General features: G+C 42.1%; 1 protein-coding gene across 5 annotated transcripts in view; it reads right to left on the reverse strand.

Moving 5' to 3' along the window:
- The window catches only part of LOC139566991 (spectrin beta chain, non-erythrocytic 1-like), a 124,758-nt gene that overhangs the window by 12,435 nt on the left and 94,035 nt on the right, over positions 1 to 18,288 (reverse strand). For all 5 annotated transcript variants that reach the window (XR_011673197.1, XM_071388400.1, XM_071388404.1 and 2 more), the window contains 13 exons: positions 17,902 to 17,992; positions 17,286 to 17,432; positions 13,846 to 14,109; positions 13,339 to 13,563; positions 12,762 to 12,851; positions 10,739 to 11,017; positions 9,076 to 9,206; positions 8,582 to 8,786; positions 7,831 to 8,205; positions 5,437 to 5,681; positions 5,003 to 5,141; positions 3,863 to 3,947; positions 211 to 407 (listed from right to left, as the gene is read on the reverse strand). Coding sequence is in view for 4 of the 5 variants with exons in the window: in XM_071388400.1 (XP_071244501.1) it covers positions 211 to 407; positions 3,863 to 3,947; positions 5,003 to 5,141; positions 5,437 to 5,681; positions 7,831 to 8,205; positions 8,582 to 8,786; positions 9,076 to 9,206; positions 10,739 to 11,017; positions 12,762 to 12,851; positions 13,339 to 13,563; positions 13,846 to 14,109; positions 17,286 to 17,432; positions 17,902 to 17,992 (2,473 nt within the window). In the remaining variant the exon portion in view is untranslated. The remainder of the gene's footprint in view (positions 1 to 210; positions 408 to 3,862; positions 3,948 to 5,002; positions 5,142 to 5,436; positions 5,682 to 7,830; positions 8,206 to 8,581; positions 8,787 to 9,075; positions 9,207 to 10,738; positions 11,018 to 12,761; positions 12,852 to 13,338; positions 13,564 to 13,845; positions 14,110 to 17,285; positions 17,433 to 17,901; positions 17,993 to 18,288) is intronic.

The following is an 18,288-nucleotide window of genomic DNA, read 5'->3' on the forward strand; positions in this document are numbered from 1 at the left end:
CACTAGGTGTCAATGTTAGTATGTGAACTTAAATAATTGACTAGCACAAGATAGCTGTTCACTAAACAATGTTTTATGAACATTACAAATACCCACTGGAATAGAACTGAAAAAGTAACTGTCTATGAGTAAGACTAATGTCTAAGAATAATTTTATCATAAACATTCGTGACACGTGACAGAAAAATTGCAACCCGCCAAAACACTCACCGTAGTCAACCTCTCCAGCGCTGAGAAGCGCTCCTCCCAAGTAGCGGCTGACTTCTCGAATGCCTCGTGCCTCTTGATCAGTTTCTCCACTTCGTCCACGCTCTGCCCCAACTCCCGGCCAAACAGGTATGGTTCCTGTCCCAGTAGCCACGCCTCTGCCACCCCTGCATCCCTCCCAAACTGGTGGACTTCCAAAACTAGACCATGCAGAGCAAAGAGAAGAAAGTCAGCAGGGAAAACTGGAGGAGAGAAGGCCCAACTGAAATTGTTTCCTTACAATGTTGTAGCTAACTTATGGCCTCTGCCATGGGGGAACAGGTAACCTGAGCACTCATGACTAATATCCACCCTCCCAAAACAGAAACACTCACTTTAGCCCACAAGCATTAGTTATCAGCAGAGCCAACATGGTCTCAGAGCATTTCGTATTATTCTGTATGTAAATCCGAGACAATCCATTTAGTATAATATTTCATGTGGTATGTATTAATTTGTTGATTTGCATCATCAATTTCATATATGTTACAAATGACAATTTCTATGATATGTTATGAATTGCAATTTGTACAATATATTACGAATTTGCAAAACATATTATATGTTACGAATTTGCAAAACGTACAATATGTTATGAATTGCAATTCATACAGTATGTTATGAATTTGCAAAACATACAATATGCTACGAATTTGTTAAACATACAATGCATTCGGAAAGTTTTCAGACCCCTTGAATACTTTTTGTTACGTTACAGCCTTATTCTAAAATCGGTAAAATATTTTTTTCTTCCCCTCATCAATCTACACATAATACCCCATAATGACAAAGCAAAAACAGGTTTTTCGATTTTTTTGTAAATGTATGAAAAATAAAACAAATACCTTATTTACATAAGTATTCAGACCATTTGCTGAGACTCGAAAATTAGCTCAGGTGCATCCTGTTTCCATTGATCATGTTTCTACAACTTGATTGGAGTCCAACTGTGGTAAATTAAATATTCCAGTCTGTGCAAGCAAAACAGTCCTGTAATTTAGCATCTGCTTCATCTGACCACTTTCTTTATAGACCTAGTCACTAGTGCTTCCTGCTTTAATTTTTGCTTGTAAGCAGGAATCAGGAGGACAGCATTATGGTCAGATTTGCCAAATGAAGGGCGAGGGAGAGCTTTGTAAGCGTCTCTGTGTGTGGAGTAAAGGTGATCTAGAATTTTTTTCCCTCTGGTTGCACATTTAACATGCTGATAGAAATGAGGTAAAACTGATTTAAGTTTCCCTGCATTAGAGTCCCCGGCCACTAGGTATTTTATACATAGATTCCAAATCAAATCAAATTATATTTGTCACATACACATGGTTAGCAGATGTTAATGCGAGTGTAGCGAAATGCTTGTGCATCTAGTTCCGACAATGCAGTAATAACCAACGAGTAATCTAACCTAACAATTTCACAGCAACTACCTTATACACACACAAGTGTAAAGGGATGAAGAATATGTACATAGAAATATATGAATGAGTGATGGTACAGAACGGCATAGGCAAGATGCAGTAGATGGTATTGAGTACTGGCCACCCCTCATAGCCTGGTTCCTCTCTAGGTTTCTTCCTAGGTTTTGGCCTTTCTAGGGAGTTTTTCCTAGCCACCGTGCTTCTACACCTGCATTGCTTGCTGTTTGGGGTTTTAGGCTGGGTTTTTTGTACAGCACTTCGAGATATTAGCTGATGTACGAAGGGCTATATAAAATAAACTTGATTGAGTACAGTATATACATATGAGATGAGTAATGTAGGGTATGTAAACATATAAAAGTGGCATTGTTTAAAGTGGCTAGTGATACATGTATTACATAAAGATGGCAAGATGCAGTAGATGGTATAGAGTACAGTATATATATATGAGATGAGTAATGTAGGGCATGTAAACATTATATTAAGTGGCATTGTTTAAAGTGGCTACTGATACATTTTTTACATACATTTTTCCATTATTAAAGTGGCTGGAGTTGAGTCAGTATGTTGGCAGCAGCCACTCAATGTTAGTGGTTGCTGTTTAACAGTCTGATGGCCTTGAGATAGAAGCTGCTTTTCAGTCTCTCGGTCCCTGCTTTGATGCACCTGTACTGACCTCGCCTTCTGGATGATAGCGGGGTGAACAGGCAGTGGCTCGGGTGGTTGTTGTCCTTGATGATCTTTATGGCCTTCCTGTGACATCGGGTGGTATAGGTGTTCTGGAGGGCAGATAGTTTGCCCCCGGTGATGCGTTGTGCAGACCTCACTACCCTCTGGAGAGCCTTACGGTTGTGGGTGGAGCAGTTGCCGTACCAGGCGGTGATACAGCCCGACAGGATGCTCTCGATTGTGCATCTGTAAAAGTGTGTGTGCTTTTGGTGACAAGCCGAATTTCTTCAGCCTCCTGAGGTTGAAGAGGCGCTGCTGCACCTTCTTCACCACGCAGTCTGTGTCGGTGTACCAATTCAGTTTGTCCGTGGTGTGTACGCCGAGGAACTTACTACCCTCTCCACTACTGTCCCGTCGATGAGGATAGGGGGGTGCTCCCTCTGCTGTTTCCTGAAGTCCACGATCATCTCCTTTGTTTTGTTGATGTTGAGTGTAAGGTTATTTTCCTGACACCACACTCCAAGGGCCATCACCTCCCTGTAGGCCGTCTAGTCGTTGTTGGTAATCAAGCCTACCACTGTAGTGTCGTCTGCAAGCTTGATGATTGAGTTGGAGGTGTGCATGGCCACATAGTCGTGGGTGAACAGGGAGTACAGGAGAGGGCTCAGAACGCAACCTTGTGGGGCCCCAGTGTTGACGATCAGCGGGGTGGAGATGTTGTTACCTACCCTCACCCTCACCACATGCAATGATGTGTATAAACCCTGGATTGGTTTTGCTATGTAATGGCCAATGTGAGGCTTTGAAGCCATTGGCCTCCATAGGAATGAATGGAAGTCTACAGTATTTCAATAAAACATTTCTAGGACAAAAAACATGTATTTAAGTATGTCTTTGTTATGGGGACAGTAACATTAGTACTCTACCCCCAAAATGTTTTTAAGTAATATATTTATATATATATTTTTATTTTCTCTTTCATGTTCAGTTCAGAAAATATATTTTTTAAGTAAGCATTAAGGTGTCTGTAATAGAATAGACTTGTCAAAAATGAATATAGACATACAAAATGTGATTTATATAGCTAAAATATTTTTTTAAATGGAGGGAGGAGGTACCAAAATGGCTGCTCGGTGGCTTCAAAACAGTGCCCTGTCAGTCATCTAGGGTTAATACATATTTTTTATTTATTTTTCCGTTATTTTACCAGGTAAGTTGACTGAGAACACGTTCTCATTTGCAGCAACGACCTGGGGAATAGTTACAGGGGAGAGGAGGGGGATGAATGAGCCAATTGTAAACTGGGGATTATTAGGTGACCGTGATGGTTGAGGGCCAGATTGGGAATTTAGCCAGGACACCGGGGTTAACACCCCTACTCTTACGATAAGTGATAAATTAATATGATTAATTGCATGTCATAATACATTGACAAATTATGTTGTAACAATGTTGATTGAATCAGTTTGGTGCCCAGTAGTGACAAGATTCCATCCAATAGCATGTGGGAAAGTATGAACAAAAATCCTTACTTAGTCTTAACCACTCCCGTCGGTCCTCCCACTTGTCAATCATGTCTTTCCTCCTGTCCATCAGCTGTAGTAATTTATCTTTGATCTAAACAGAGGACAGAGCAGCAAGTTATTATCTTTTAACATTGGGTATCATCACATACAAACAATGCAATACACTAAAACCTGAAGAGGCTACGATGCAGTATGGTCAATCCACAAAATGAGTGCCTTTGATATTTTAAGAAGAAATGGTGCCCTTTAATAAATCAGATTTTTATATCAATAAAGACGTGCTAAAGTGCGAAGATTCAGAACTTTGACGTCCCTCATTGCACCCTCTGTGACTTCCAGGAACCCACTTCACCCCAACATTTCTCCAGGTTTTCACCATCATTGTAAAGCCCTAGTTATTAGTTTTTTTTGACAAAGCCATTTCTGAAGATGATTATTTATTTAATATGATTAGTGATTCATTTTAAGGTAAAAAACAACCTGTCCCTCATTTGAAGGTCAACCCTGTTATGTGAACTGAACTCTCGTTTTAATATGGCGAAACTGTTCCTTAAAAAAAATACAAATCAAAAGAAACATTAAACATCTGAACAGTCAAATCATACTGTAAAAGCAGGTGAGATGGATCTACTCTTTTAGGGCATGTTCTGGTGTTTTGTGGTGAGAATCTGAGTGGGTCGAGCATAACATGTCAATCATGTTAAATATTTTTTATGAAACCTGCATTCAATTGCACCTCCCTGTTGCATATAACAAGCTTCAATTTCCCCTGTCATTTAATCCCAATTTCCCCTGGGATTTATAGTCAACCATGTTCTGGTCAACACTGTTACTTTATTTGGCAGTTAATAGGCACTTACTATTGTAGTTTTTTTCATTTAACCTCTTGAGATGTAAAAATATGTTTTTTATTAAGTTGAACATGTACTCTTTATGACACAATGTTAAAATTAGGTGAAATCAAAAGTTTATTTTCACCAATTTACACATCTCAAAAGGCACCAAATTGGTGGAACCACCCAATAACATCGGCCTGTCAAATTAATTCACCCAAATGGACCATTTCTTTGAGAAAGAGCAGTGGTCCTCAAATGGCTCATGAGCTGCCCTGCAGTAGCATAGCATTGGTTCGGCAATGGAACGTACCTCCTCTGATGCATAGTGCTTTCTGGCTAGCAGAGACTTGCCCAACTCAATGCAGGCGGTGAAGCTGTCATTGCGGGCGTCGATCTCAGCCTTGATACCCTGGTGGTTGTTCATCAACAACTCCACGGAGGACACGTCCCTGTGCAGAGAAAAAAAATGCGCATGCACGCAGACAGGCACACACACACACACACACACACACACACACACACACACACACACACACACACACACACACACACACACACACACACACACACACACACACACACACACACACACACAGATCAGGATATCAGTATACAAACCTAAGATTGGAATAGGAATTTCAGTTTACAAACCTAAGATTGGAATAGGAATTTCAGTTTACCTCCTGAATTGACTGAATTGAAATTGAACTGACCCCCACCTAGCTAAGTACAATAATAATATACCTTGGATTCTCCTGGGCTTCGATGAGACGGATGACGTCCTCCATCCACAGCATGAGGTCGCGCACCATGCTGAAGAAGCGGAATTTGTCGCCCGTGTCCAGGAGGTGGACTCTGCGGATATCGCAGGCCTCCAGCAGGGTATTCCAGGCCTCCAGCACCTCGCTCTCCCTCCGCTGGATGTCGTCTGCCTTGTCGCCGGCGTAGGCCGACTGGAGGCGGACGGCATCCTCCTGCAGCTGCCTCACCTGAAGGTCCAAGCACAAGTCGCTTTAATGCATTTTATTCTACAATTACACTACCTTTTGCTGCCTGGTATTAACATGAAATTACAGGCTATGTGTATTTAACAGGTTAATAATTACTAGTGATGTGCATCGATATGGAAAATCTATATTGATATTGGTAAAAAAAAATTATAACCGATACCGATATCATAGCGGTTTTATGAATAACATTGTGTGATTGTTTCATTTTCTGTTCATTTCCATGGCTTTGTGAAGCTCAGACAACTGCTTTCTTATTGCCTATTGGGATTGCCTATTTGGATTGCCATCTGGGGGCCAGTTTGAATACAATGGGAAGCCAGTTGTTGACCCATCAGCAGGCAGTTAAGTACAGCGCATTCTGAAAGTATTCAGACCCTTTGACTTTTTCCACATTTCGTTACGTTACAGCCTTATTCTAAAATGGATTCAATACATTTACCTCAATCTACACACAATACCTGATAATGACAAAGCAAAAACAGGTTTCTAGAAATGTTTGCAAATTTATTAAAAACAAAAAACAGAAACACTTTATTTACATAAGTATTCAGACCCTTTGCTATGAGACTCAAAATTGAGCTCAGGTGCACCCTGTTTCCATTGATCATCCTTGAAATGTTTCTATAACTTGATTGGAATCCACCTGTGAAAAATTCATTTGATGGGACATGATTTGGAAAGGCACAGAACTGTCTTTATAAGGTCCCACAGTTGACAGTGCATGTCAGAGCAAAAACCAAGCCATGAGATCAAACAAATTGTTCTTAGAGCTCCAAGACAGGATTGTGTCGAGGCACAGATATGGGGAAGGGTACCAAAAAATGTCTGTAGAATTGAACACAGTGGCCTCCATCATTCTTAAATGGAAGAAGTTTATAACCACCAAGACTCTTCCTAGAGCTGGCCGCCCGGTCAAACTGAGCAATCGGGGGAGAAGAGCCTTGGTCAGGGAGGTGACCAAGAACTCGATGGTCACTCTGACAGAGCTCCAGAGTTCCTCTATGAAGATGGGAGAAGCTTTCAGAAGGACAACCATCTCTGCAGCACTCCACCAATCAAGCCTTTATGGTAGAGTGGCCAGACGGAAGTCACTCCTCAGTAAAAGGAACATGACAGCCCGCTTGGAGTTTGCCAAAAGGCACCTAAAGACTCTCAGACCATGAGAAACAAGATTCTCTGATCTGATGAAAATAAGATTGAAGTCTTTGGCCTGAATGCCAAGTGTCACGTCTGGAGGAAACCTGGCACCATCCCTACAGTGAAGCATGGTGGTGGCAGCATCATGCTGTGGGGATGTTTTTCAGTGGCAGGGACTGGGAGACTAGTCAGGATCAAGGGAACGCTGAACGGAGCAAAGTACAGAGAGATCCTTGATGAAAACCTGTTCCAGAGCGCTCAGGACCTCAGACTGGGCGAAGGTTCACCTTCCAACAGGACAATGACCCTAAGCACACAACTACGACAGCACAGGAGTGGCTTCGGGACGAGTCTCTGAATGTGCTTTTGAGTGGTCCAGCCAGAGCCCGGACTTGAACCCGATCGAACATCTCTGGAGAGACCTGAAAATAGCTGTGCAGCAATGCTCCCCATCCAACCTGACAGAGCTTGAGAGGATTTGCAGAGCAGAATAGGAGAAACCCCCTAAATACAGGTGTGCCTAGCCTGCAGCGCCATACCCAAGAAGACACGAGGCTGTAATCGCTGCCAAAGGTGCTTCAACAAAGGACTGAGTCAAGGGTCTGAATACTTATATAAAATGTAATATTTCTATTTTCTAAAAACCAGTTTTTGCTTTGTCATTATGGGGCATTGTGTGTAGATTGATGAGGGAAAAAAAATATTTAATCCATTTTAGAATAAGACTGTAACGTAACAAAATGTGGAAAAAGTCAAGGGGTCCGAATACTTTCCGAATGCACTGTATGCTAAGTTGAGAGCCTGTGAGAGGGTTTTGTGTCTGCAAGAACAGTCATGTTTCCTATTTTACATAATAGTGTAGGTTATCAATATCAATATTACATTGAATGATCGATATTGGTGCCCACTACTAATAATAACATGAGATTTCATTTTCCGCAGTGCAGTGATCTGGTGAAGTGAGCTACAGGGAGATATTAGCTATATCTACCTGTGTTCCCAGGGCCTGGATGTCATGCTCGAAGGTGGTGTGCATCCGCTGCAATGTCTCCACCGTGTTCTGGTCACGTCCCAACTCCTCGGGAAGCTTCTTGTGTTTGTCCAGGATGCGGCCCAGGATCTCCTTGGCGTCGTGGTAGAACTTGTGTAGCTCGTAGGAGGCGGCCAGGATCTGCGTGCGCGTGTCGATGAGCTCCAGCAGGTCAGCCCAGGCCTCGTTGAGGCCGTCCTTCCACTCAGCCACCGTGGCGGCATCTGCGTGGCCCGCATTAATCAGCTCGTCGGACAGGCGGTTGAAGGCATCCACACGCTCCTGGCCGATGTTGCCTGTGTCGCGGGCAAACTCCCGGAAGCGCTCCTGGAGCATCTGTGGATGGATAGATGGATGGAGAGGAGGAGAATGAGGACCTTTAACACAAATATACATTGTACTGCCCTGTCTTACCTACTAAAAGGTAATGGTGGTATCAAATGGGCAGTACTGAAATCAGTCTACGGCCGTGTTACAGACTGTTTGCAAAGCAGTCACACACCAAAGCACACAACACCTGGATAAGTGTTAAACATGTCAACCATATCAATATGATATTGAGATATGATACCCAACTGCAATGCAGCATTCAATTATTGGTACATTTGTGCAATGTGCTGCTTTTTAGATGATCTGGACTGCAGACAGTTTTTCCTCCCTGACAGCACCAGGAGTGAAAGGGTAGGGTTTGAAGTCAGGTGACGTAGCTTACAGTGACATGCTCGTAGTCCTGTCCCAGCTCGTGAGATCCGGCCACCACCTCCCGCTCGGCAATCCACTGCTCCAAGTCGTCAACCTCGCGGTTGAGCTGGAACAGGCGGAACCTCTCATCCAGTTTGCCCCGCCTCTCCTCAGACAGGTCCTTCATGCCGGCATAGAGCTTGTCCACCTGAGACTGACGCATGCCTATCCTCTCACTGCCCACACAAACAGAAATCAAGACTTCAATGATCAGTGGATGGGTTTATCAAGAGTAATCTTTTTTGTTTTTTGCAAAAAATCAAGGCTTTCGTTAGTGAAATCAGGTCTGTTAGGGTTAAGATGAAACAAAAATATGCATACACACCACACTCTGGTCTACTGAATGCTCCACTCATAGAAATACTGTTTCTAGATCGGACATTCATATTCAGGTCAACGTTCCTTGACGGGTGGCAATAAGTGACATTCTACTTCAATGGCTTCACTCTGGGCTCTCTCACTGACCTCTCTGGATGTCCTGCAGCTGTCAGGCCTCTGCTGGTCTTGGAGAGCTGATGGACTGTCTCAGCGTAGTCCTCCACCGACTGTTCCACAATCTGGTGCTTCTTCAGCATGGCTACAGAGCTCTGCTCATCCTAAGAGGGAAAGACACTTGTTTTTAGCACTTTTGGGAATTCTATGTTAGAAGCAACATTATCAATACAGACACACACAGACAAAATTCCTCACAATAGGGCACACCCATGGCAAAAATATTATTTGTACAGCACCAAAACACTGTCAATAACACCAAGGCATTCCATGCTTTTCTTAACTCCTGTTCTGAACATTTGGGATTTACTATGCAATCTGATAAACGTCAAATCAATTTTCTTGATCTTCTGATCTTGTGTGAAAATAATGTTCTATACACTAATCTTTACAGGAAACCTACTGATCGTAACAGTTTGTTGAGGGCTGATAGTTGTCACCCACTTCCCTTGAAAAATAGTTTGCCCTACAGCCAATTCTGTCGAATCAAAAGAATTAGCAAAAAACTATCAGATTTCGACAGAAATATGGCTGAGACGCAAGGAAAGTTCAAGGAGAGGGGGTACAAAAATTATCTGATTAATATTGCCATTGAGAAAATTCAAAACAAAACATGACCTTTTTCAAGGGCAGTCTCGCAAAAAGACGCATTCTTGCATTCTAACTACCCGCTATTCAAAGCTCTCTGAACAAATTAAGGGAATCGTTCACAAACATTGGCACATTCTAAAATCCGATGACAGTCTCGGTAATGTGTTTTCGGACCTTCCCTTGGTCGTATTCTTGCGGGGCAGAAATCTCAGAGACCAATTGGTACACTCTGATTTACCACCCCAAGATATTACAGAACAACGTCTATTTGCGCCCCTACTGGATGGAAATTACAAGTGTAATGGCTGTGCTCAATGCAATGGCACTTATAAATGCAGATCCTTCAAACACCCACAAACAGGGAAATCGATCCCAATCAAAGGCAGTTATTTATCTTATAACTTGTCCTTGTGGTAAAAATGATGTGGGTAAAACAAAGCGCAAATTAAAAGTACGTATCTCAGAGCATCGTAGCACCATTAGGTGCAAAAACTTGACTTACCCAGTTGCGGCCCACTTTTTGGAGGCAGGCCACTCGATTTCGTCTCTGCGTTATATTGGCATCGAACATGTCAACCTCCCTAGGAGAGGGGGTGACCTTGATGATTTATTGTTAAAACGAGAGGCTGCCTGGATCTTTAACTTAAAGACCCTTGCTACCTTCGGTCTCAACGTAGACTTTGATCTGAAGCCATTCTTGTGATTATTGTGACTTTTCCATTGTAATTGTTTGTAAGCTTGTGTAGTCTAAAATGAATCTATGATCGTATGCTATCCATTTGTTTTTTGTATGCTGTTTTTTGTATGCTGTTCTTTTTATGCCATTTTAATATTTGAGAATTAACCAATGATATTAGGCCACTTTTGGCCATGATTACAGACACCTGTGTGTCTTTTGACACTATATAAACGAGTCATCCCGCAGTGTTTGTGATTATACCCTGATGAAGACAGCTTTGCTGTCGAAAACGTTGGATATTACATTTTTGCATCTGAGCTCCTAGAGTGTGCGGCTCTCCTTTATTTTCAAATAACACCCTAGTACCTTGGCCTTCTCCTCCGACATCATGTACAACTCCTGCTCGCTCATCCAGGCCTCAGCCTCGGCGGCATCAAAGTAGTACTTTTGGGCGTTGTGGGACTGCTCCAGTCGGGCGTGACGCTTCTCTGTCTCCTCAATCATCAGACCCCACAGCTGTTGCAGGTCGGCCAGGTGCTGGCGAATGGCCTCCACGGCAAGGCTGTCCTCCATCAGAAGGCTCTCGCTCCGCTCGAAAATGTCATCGAAGCGGGGCTGGTGTCCCTGAATCTCCTTCTGCAAAGTCTGAGAAGGGGATACAATACTTTTATTGCACATTTCCATGGAAATTAATTTTGTAATGTTAGCAATACATTAAAATACTAGATACACAAAACCAAGAGCACAATACAGTAGATACACTTCAAGTAAGTAAGTAAGCCTTGCCTGAACGGCTCAAAGGGCAGGAGCCCTATTTCTGTACTGTACACCCCCTGGAGAGGACACAAATCTGTCGTAGCCTATATCTCAATTAAAACTCAATAAGACAGTGATAGTCTTTGCTATGTATGATATCATTCAATATATTTGTTTAAATAACTTGGTAGGAATAGGATAACAGATCTAGGCAGGCACTATCCAGCCACCTTATCACCAAAATGATCAGCCTCATTGCTTTTAAAAGTTTTGTTGATGCGAGTGGTTGTATTAGGTTGGGATCTATCGCATCCCACAACTCTCCCAGACTATGTTAGGAATATTTATTTATTGCACAGAAGGACAAGTTGACCAATAGAATAGATCAACTTTTGTACTATGGGGGATAGTAGATTGACATAGGCTATAGTAGATTGACATAGGCTAGTGCTTTTGCTGTTCGTTAGGCCTAGTCATCTCGTTGGCTGACAAAAAGCAGGCTAAATGTGGACATATTCAATATGCGCCTCGGAATTCACAGTTGTGTCACCGTCTGTCATCATTCACTTGTAGCCTACGTCTTGCCTGAGAAGGACCCAATCACGTGATGGGCATTGGCTACATCTGAGAGACCCATGTGAGTGAGAGGTGCTACAGAGCTCGGCAGCCGGGAGAAGGGAATTATAAATCGCCTATTATATTCAGCCCAGGGGCACAACTGCCACTTTTTCAATTGTATTCCTCATACTGTAAAATAATGTCACGGAATTGTAAGTAAATCGTGTCTGCTAAATTAACTAGTGTAGCCCACAGCCATAGCCATATCAGGGCCTAACATAAGAACAACTGAGAGTATGCTATTCTGTTCTTCTGAAATAGACTACATTTTCTTTATATCATGTTTCTTTAGACGTGTCTAAAATACATAATGGATTTATTGTGATGGTGTAGGCTATATTAAATGGATTTATTAGACTTTATAAAATGTAGATGTTCCAAAAGGTCTGCATCAGTGGCTTGTAGGCTATGCCTGGAAGCCAGGAGATGCTAAACGTGTTTATGCTAATTACCAGGCAATTACCAGTGAGACCAGCAGTTATTTGCTTGACAATCACTGGCTGACAAAATTTAATGAACAACACAGCCCTAAACACTGACACTAGCAATTATAATTTTGCTTATAAATCAGTGCATAAACGTATTCACAACAATAGAATGGTGCTTATTTTGGGCCTAAGTGTGACTTCCTTGTAAAGTGACATTGTCACGATCGTCGTAATAACATTCGGACCAAAGCACAGCGTGATATGGGTTCCACATGTTTATTGAATGAAACGCACAAAAACAATAAAGAACAAACGAAATGTGACGTAAATGAAGTGCTCACAGGTAACTGCACATAAACAAGATCCCACAAAACACAGTGGGGAATGGCTGACTAAATATGATACCCAATCAGAGACAACAATAAACAGCTGCCTCTGATTGGGAACCATACCAGGCCAACATAGAAATAAACAACCTAGATTACCCACCCTAGTCACACCCCGACCTAACCAAAATAGAGAATGAAAAAGCTCTCTATGGACAGGGCGTGACAGACATGTTCAGTACATGAGAAAAATACACATACCTGATTTTTCTTGATAAGCAGTTGAACGGTCTGTAGGTTGTGACCATGCTCTGTGGAGGTTGCAATTGGCATCCTCTCTTCGACCCAAAGCTAAAATGGACAAGCCAAATAGATTATTAAGTGCATTGAATGAAAATACCAGAACAAATAAAGCCTCAGTAGAACATGTGCATGCATGCCCACACACAAACGTTTGTTTTACTATCCTTGTGGAGACCAAACAATTGAATCCCATTCAAAATCCTATTTTCCCTAACCTAACCTTAACCTAAAAAAAATGCCTGAAACTAGATGCCCTACATACTGGTCTTGACGAGAACAAAGACATTTGTTGAGGGAGATTCCCTTCTGTACCGTTCAACCAATCCAGTAAATGTGGGGGAGTTAAGATGGAGTGTCGCCTTGTTAACGTCCCAAAGTTGCGTCACAGGCTCTCTTTACATTTCCCCTGAAAACCAAAATGTCTCCACTTGTCTGAATTTTCCTTGTTTTACTATTGGAAAACCAAAAACACACAAACAAACAAACACACACACAGTACGCCCCCAGGAGGCAGCTCAATCAACTGTCAACTTACTATCTCGTCCTCCACGTCGCGGTTGAACTGGTGGATCTCGCGGGAGGCCACCAGGAAGTTCTTTCTCTTCCTCAGCGGGTCGAGCAGCTCTTTGAACTTGTGCTCCACCATCTGTCTCTGGCAATCCACCTCCTCTGTGACATTCCCTTCCTGGCTGAGGACCAGTGCCTGGCTCTGCAGCTGCACCACCTCCCTCTGACGGACCTCCACCTGGTTCTCCAATATCTAGGGGCCACCAGGGAGAGGGGGGAGAACATTTTGAACACTATGTTTCCCCTAGATGATGTTCTTGGCGTTGCCCAGGCCACTAAGTCCACATCCATGGTTTCGTATCCAAGATTTTCAGATCAGACCAATTGATGCCATACATTTTGTATTGTTTAAAACCAATTAAAGCCAACTTATTTCAATTATTATTAGTATTAATATTTGGCATTATTATTTTATTAATGCCAACATGATTTATCAATTTGATTACAACGACGCATGCTCCACCATGTACAGTACCTGCTGCTTCTTGAGCAGGATGTTGACGCTGGTCAGGTCTTTGCCATAGTCATCCGATTGAATCTGGCCCTCCAGGCCACCCAGCCACTTGTCCAAGTCAGCACAGCTCTGTGTTAACAGCTCGGCCTTGTTGGCGTCAAACAGGCACTGGGCTTTGGTCTGGGTGGTGGACTCCAACACTTCCCACATCTTCTGGAGGGCTGAGAGCTTCTCCTTGACCACCGACTCTGTCTCAGGCTTCTCCAACACCAGCTGCATCCCATCCTGGAGAGGAAAGAATTAGAATCACCTTTATTCGCCATGTACATTTTACAAGTACCAGGAATTTGACCTAGTGAAGTGGTGCTGCCATGCCTTACAGTAACAAAATATGCAGTATAAAATAGAAAAGGTAAAGTTTATGGATAATCTTTGTGTTTCTGCAGTTGTTGAAACACATTTTATGGTAGTGAAACACATTTAGTGCGGTGGGCAGGTACAGTCGGTTAGTTATGGTGGGGTAACCCCATGAGTTTTGGAGTGGGTATAATAGGGCAGTTAGTGAGTATAGGGTAGTCATAACCAGTTGGGGAGTTATTGTGGGTACATACACTCAATAGACAGTTTATTAGGTACACCCATCTAGTACCGGGTTGGACCCCCCTTTGCCTCCTGAACAGCCTGAATTCTTTGGGCCATTCTACAAGGTGTTGGAAACATTCCACATGGATGTTGGTCCATGCTGACGCGGTGGCATCACGCAGTTGCATCACGCAGTTGCTGCAGATTGGACGGCGGTACATTCATGCTGCGAACAGCCCATTCCGTCTCATCCCAAAGATGCTCTATTGGGTTGGGGTCTGGGGACTGCGCAGGCCACTCAAGTAAACTGAACTCGCTGTCATGTTCCAAGCGATGTTCTTCCACTCCTCAATTGTACAGTGTTGGTCATCTCGTGCCCACTGGAGCCATTTCTTCTTGTTTTTAGCTGATAGGAGTGGAACCCGGTGTGTTCGTCTGCTGCAATAGCCCATCCGCTACAAGGATCAACGAGTTGTGCGTTCCGAGATGCCGTTCTGCACACCACTGTTGTATTGTGCCGTTATTTGTCTGTTTGTGCCCCAACTGTTAGCTTGCACGATTCTGGCCATTCTCCTTCGACCTCTCTCGAAGCTATACAAGCTATTTTCGCTATACAAGCTATCCATTTTCGTGAACGGGGTGGTGTACCTAATAAGAAGTGAGTTGAATATTTTACATAAAGTAATGCTAAAGGAAATTGTGACAGTTTACCGTTATGTGCTCTGCCTGTACTTAAAACTTCTTGTCAATAGGGGGGGCGCTATTTTCACTTTGGAAAAAATCGTGCCCAATTTAAACGGCCTCATACTCTATTCTAGATCATACAATATGCATATTATTATTACTATTGGATAGAAAACACTCAAGTTTCTAAAACTGTTTGAATTATATCTGTGAGTAAACCAGAACTCATTTGGCAGCAAACTTACAGACAGGAAGTGAAAATTCTGAAAATGGGGCTCTGTTTCAGGGCCTGCCTATTCAATTGCCTTATATTTATCGATATGCATGCACTTCATACGCCTTCCACTAGATGTCAACAGGCAGTGGAAGGTGGAATGGGGTGTCTAGCTTGATCTGAGGTCGAATGAGAGCTTTTGGAGTGGCAGGTCAGGAATTTCCTTTGTCTACCAAGGCGTGAGGCGGAACTCGACATTAGCTTCTGAAAAGCTTTCGGTTTACACGGCGAATATCTCCGGCTCTGATTTTATTTGATACATGTGATAATAACATCGTAACGTAGGTTTTTTCAACCGAGTTTTATCAGTTTATTCAACGTTTATTGGGACTTTTGGAGTTTTCCATTCTTTGCGTCAAGAGAGAATGGGAACGTTACCAACCTTGGCTAGCATTGTGGCGCGAATTCGACAGAAGAAAAGGACATTCTAAAACCAAACAACGATTTATTCTGGACCAAGGACTCCTTGTACAACATTCTGATGGAAGCTCAGCAAAAGTAAGAACAATTTATGATGTTATTTCGTATTTCTGTGTAAATTGTTGAGTCCTATTCTGCGCCGTTTTGGTGAGTGCTGTCTCACAATAACGCAAGCTGTATGTTATGGTAAAGTTATTTTTAAAAATCTAACACAGCGGTTGCATTAAGAACCAGTGTATCTTTCATTTGCCATACAACAAGTATTTTTATGTAAAGTTTATGATGAGTTCTTTGGTCAGATTAGGTGAGTGTCCAAAATATCTCTGGAGATTCTGGTGAATCGATGCTACGTATTCACAATGTATAATCAGGATTTGTAGCTCTAAATATGCACATTTTCGAACAAAACATAATTGTATTGTATAACATGATGTTATAAGACTGTCATCTGATGAATTTGTTCAAGGTTAGTGATTCATTTTATCTCTATTTTGTCGGTTTTGTGCAAGCTATTTTTGCGGGGAGTAAATTGCGTTGTGTGTTTGGCTACTGTAGTGTGCTGAGTATTAAGTAAAGGTTTTAAACAAATGTGGTTCTTAAATGGCTCTTCCTTAGCTCTTAAAGTTCCTTGGAGAATTCTTGCTCGATAAAAAACTTTAAGTGTGGGGTTCTTGATGTGGCATCTATGGTTCTTCAGAATTCTAAAAGGTTCTTGAAACGTAACGAAGCCTGCAGATGTGTCCCTTTCATAGCACACAGAAAATTGGCCAGTGTTGATTTTTCAGTGTAACATATTTTAGTGTTGACACTGTAAAGAGTTAAATTAACACTCAGTGGTGTAAAAGAACCCCACTGTTGGTGTTAATAACCAGAGTTTAAAAAAAACACAGTTATCATTATCATATTTCCCAGCATGCTCTACTGCAGGTCGATTTTTGAAATTGTTTGTTTCAATATATATTTTTTTGCATGTACATTGATTAATTAATCGTATGCTACTCAGAAATAAATAACATAAATTTTCTAAACTATTCAAATATGTTACTTGGACTTATTGTACCCGTTACTGAAATTGTTGTTCAATTCTAGATGTTTAAGGTAGTCTCATACCTTAGTCTTCCCAACCCTGGAAGTCATTCTGAATGCAGGTTGCGGGTGAATAAAAATTCTAAATGTTGGATATCTCCACTCCAATAGGAGTTACACCACTTTGCAAGCCAGCATAATGTGGCTTGCAGGTCTGATGTGGCCTGTAAACTATGAATTTCAGGCCACTGTATAAGGGTAAAACTAGGCCCTCAAAAGAAGAACTTATAAAATATGTATTTTATTCTTAAAATAATGTAATTTTAATGACAACATACACTTAAGAATACTTAAGTCTCGATAACTGATCACGCTAATTTCATGTAATTGGAGGCGCTTATTAACTTGTGTTCATTCATGTAATACCCAATGCAAAATCATCAAGACAGAGTGAATCTTATTTTGGTTTGCTAACCTTCTCAATTTTGTCCAGCCACTCCTTGTTGGACTGCAGCTCGGCCATGAAGGCCTGATGCTTGAGCCATTTGCTGTGGAGGTTCCTGGCCTCGTCGTACGACATGTCCTGGGCCATGAGCATCTTCTCATTGATCCACAGGGACAGCTGCGCACACACACACACACACACACACACACACACACACACACACACACACACACACACACACACACACACACACACACACACACACACACACACACACACACACACACACACACACACACACACACACACACACACACACACACACACACACACACACACACACACACACACACACACACACACACACACACACACACACAGGTAGCTAGGTCATTGTATTTGACTGCCTTAGACTGTGAAAGCAGTCTGTCACTATGCATACATTGCCACACAACGTATTAAATATAAAACAGTGCAAGTAAGTATTCATAGTATCGGGACTGATACCAATGTTAGACTGTTATGAATGATTTCTCACATCCAGATTAAGCATATTCCTGGAATAATAAGCACTTTCAATGGAGAATCTCTATTTTAAAGGAGTAGGCTTAATCTGGGTCCGGGAAAGACATGTTAGGCAGCAGACCTCCTGGCAATCCTGTAGGAACTTCTGAAGGTCCCGGTTATCCTTCAGCCTCATCAGTAGCTCCAGAGCAGCTTCGCGGTTCTTCTTATGCCTGTGCAAATGTTGGGTAAACAGATTTGATCATGGATAATAGATCCCATGTTAATTGTGACTACCACAAGCAAGCTACCAGTTGTGTGTACCATATATACAGTTGAAGTCGTAAGTTTACATACACCTTAGCCAAATACATTTAAACTCAGTTTCACAATTCCTGAAATTTAATCTGAGTAAAAATTCCCTGTTTTAGTTCAGTTAGGATCACCACTTTATTTTAAGAATGTGAAATGTCAGAATAATAGTAGAGAGAATTATTTACTGAGTGTATGTGGGTCAGAAGTTCACATA

Source organism: Salvelinus alpinus, unplaced genomic scaffold (assembly GCF_045679555.1).
Source record: "Salvelinus alpinus unplaced genomic scaffold, SLU_Salpinus.1 scaffold_40, whole genome shotgun sequence".
Lineage (NCBI taxonomy): Eukaryota > Metazoa > Chordata > Actinopteri > Salmoniformes > Salmonidae > Salvelinus > Salvelinus alpinus.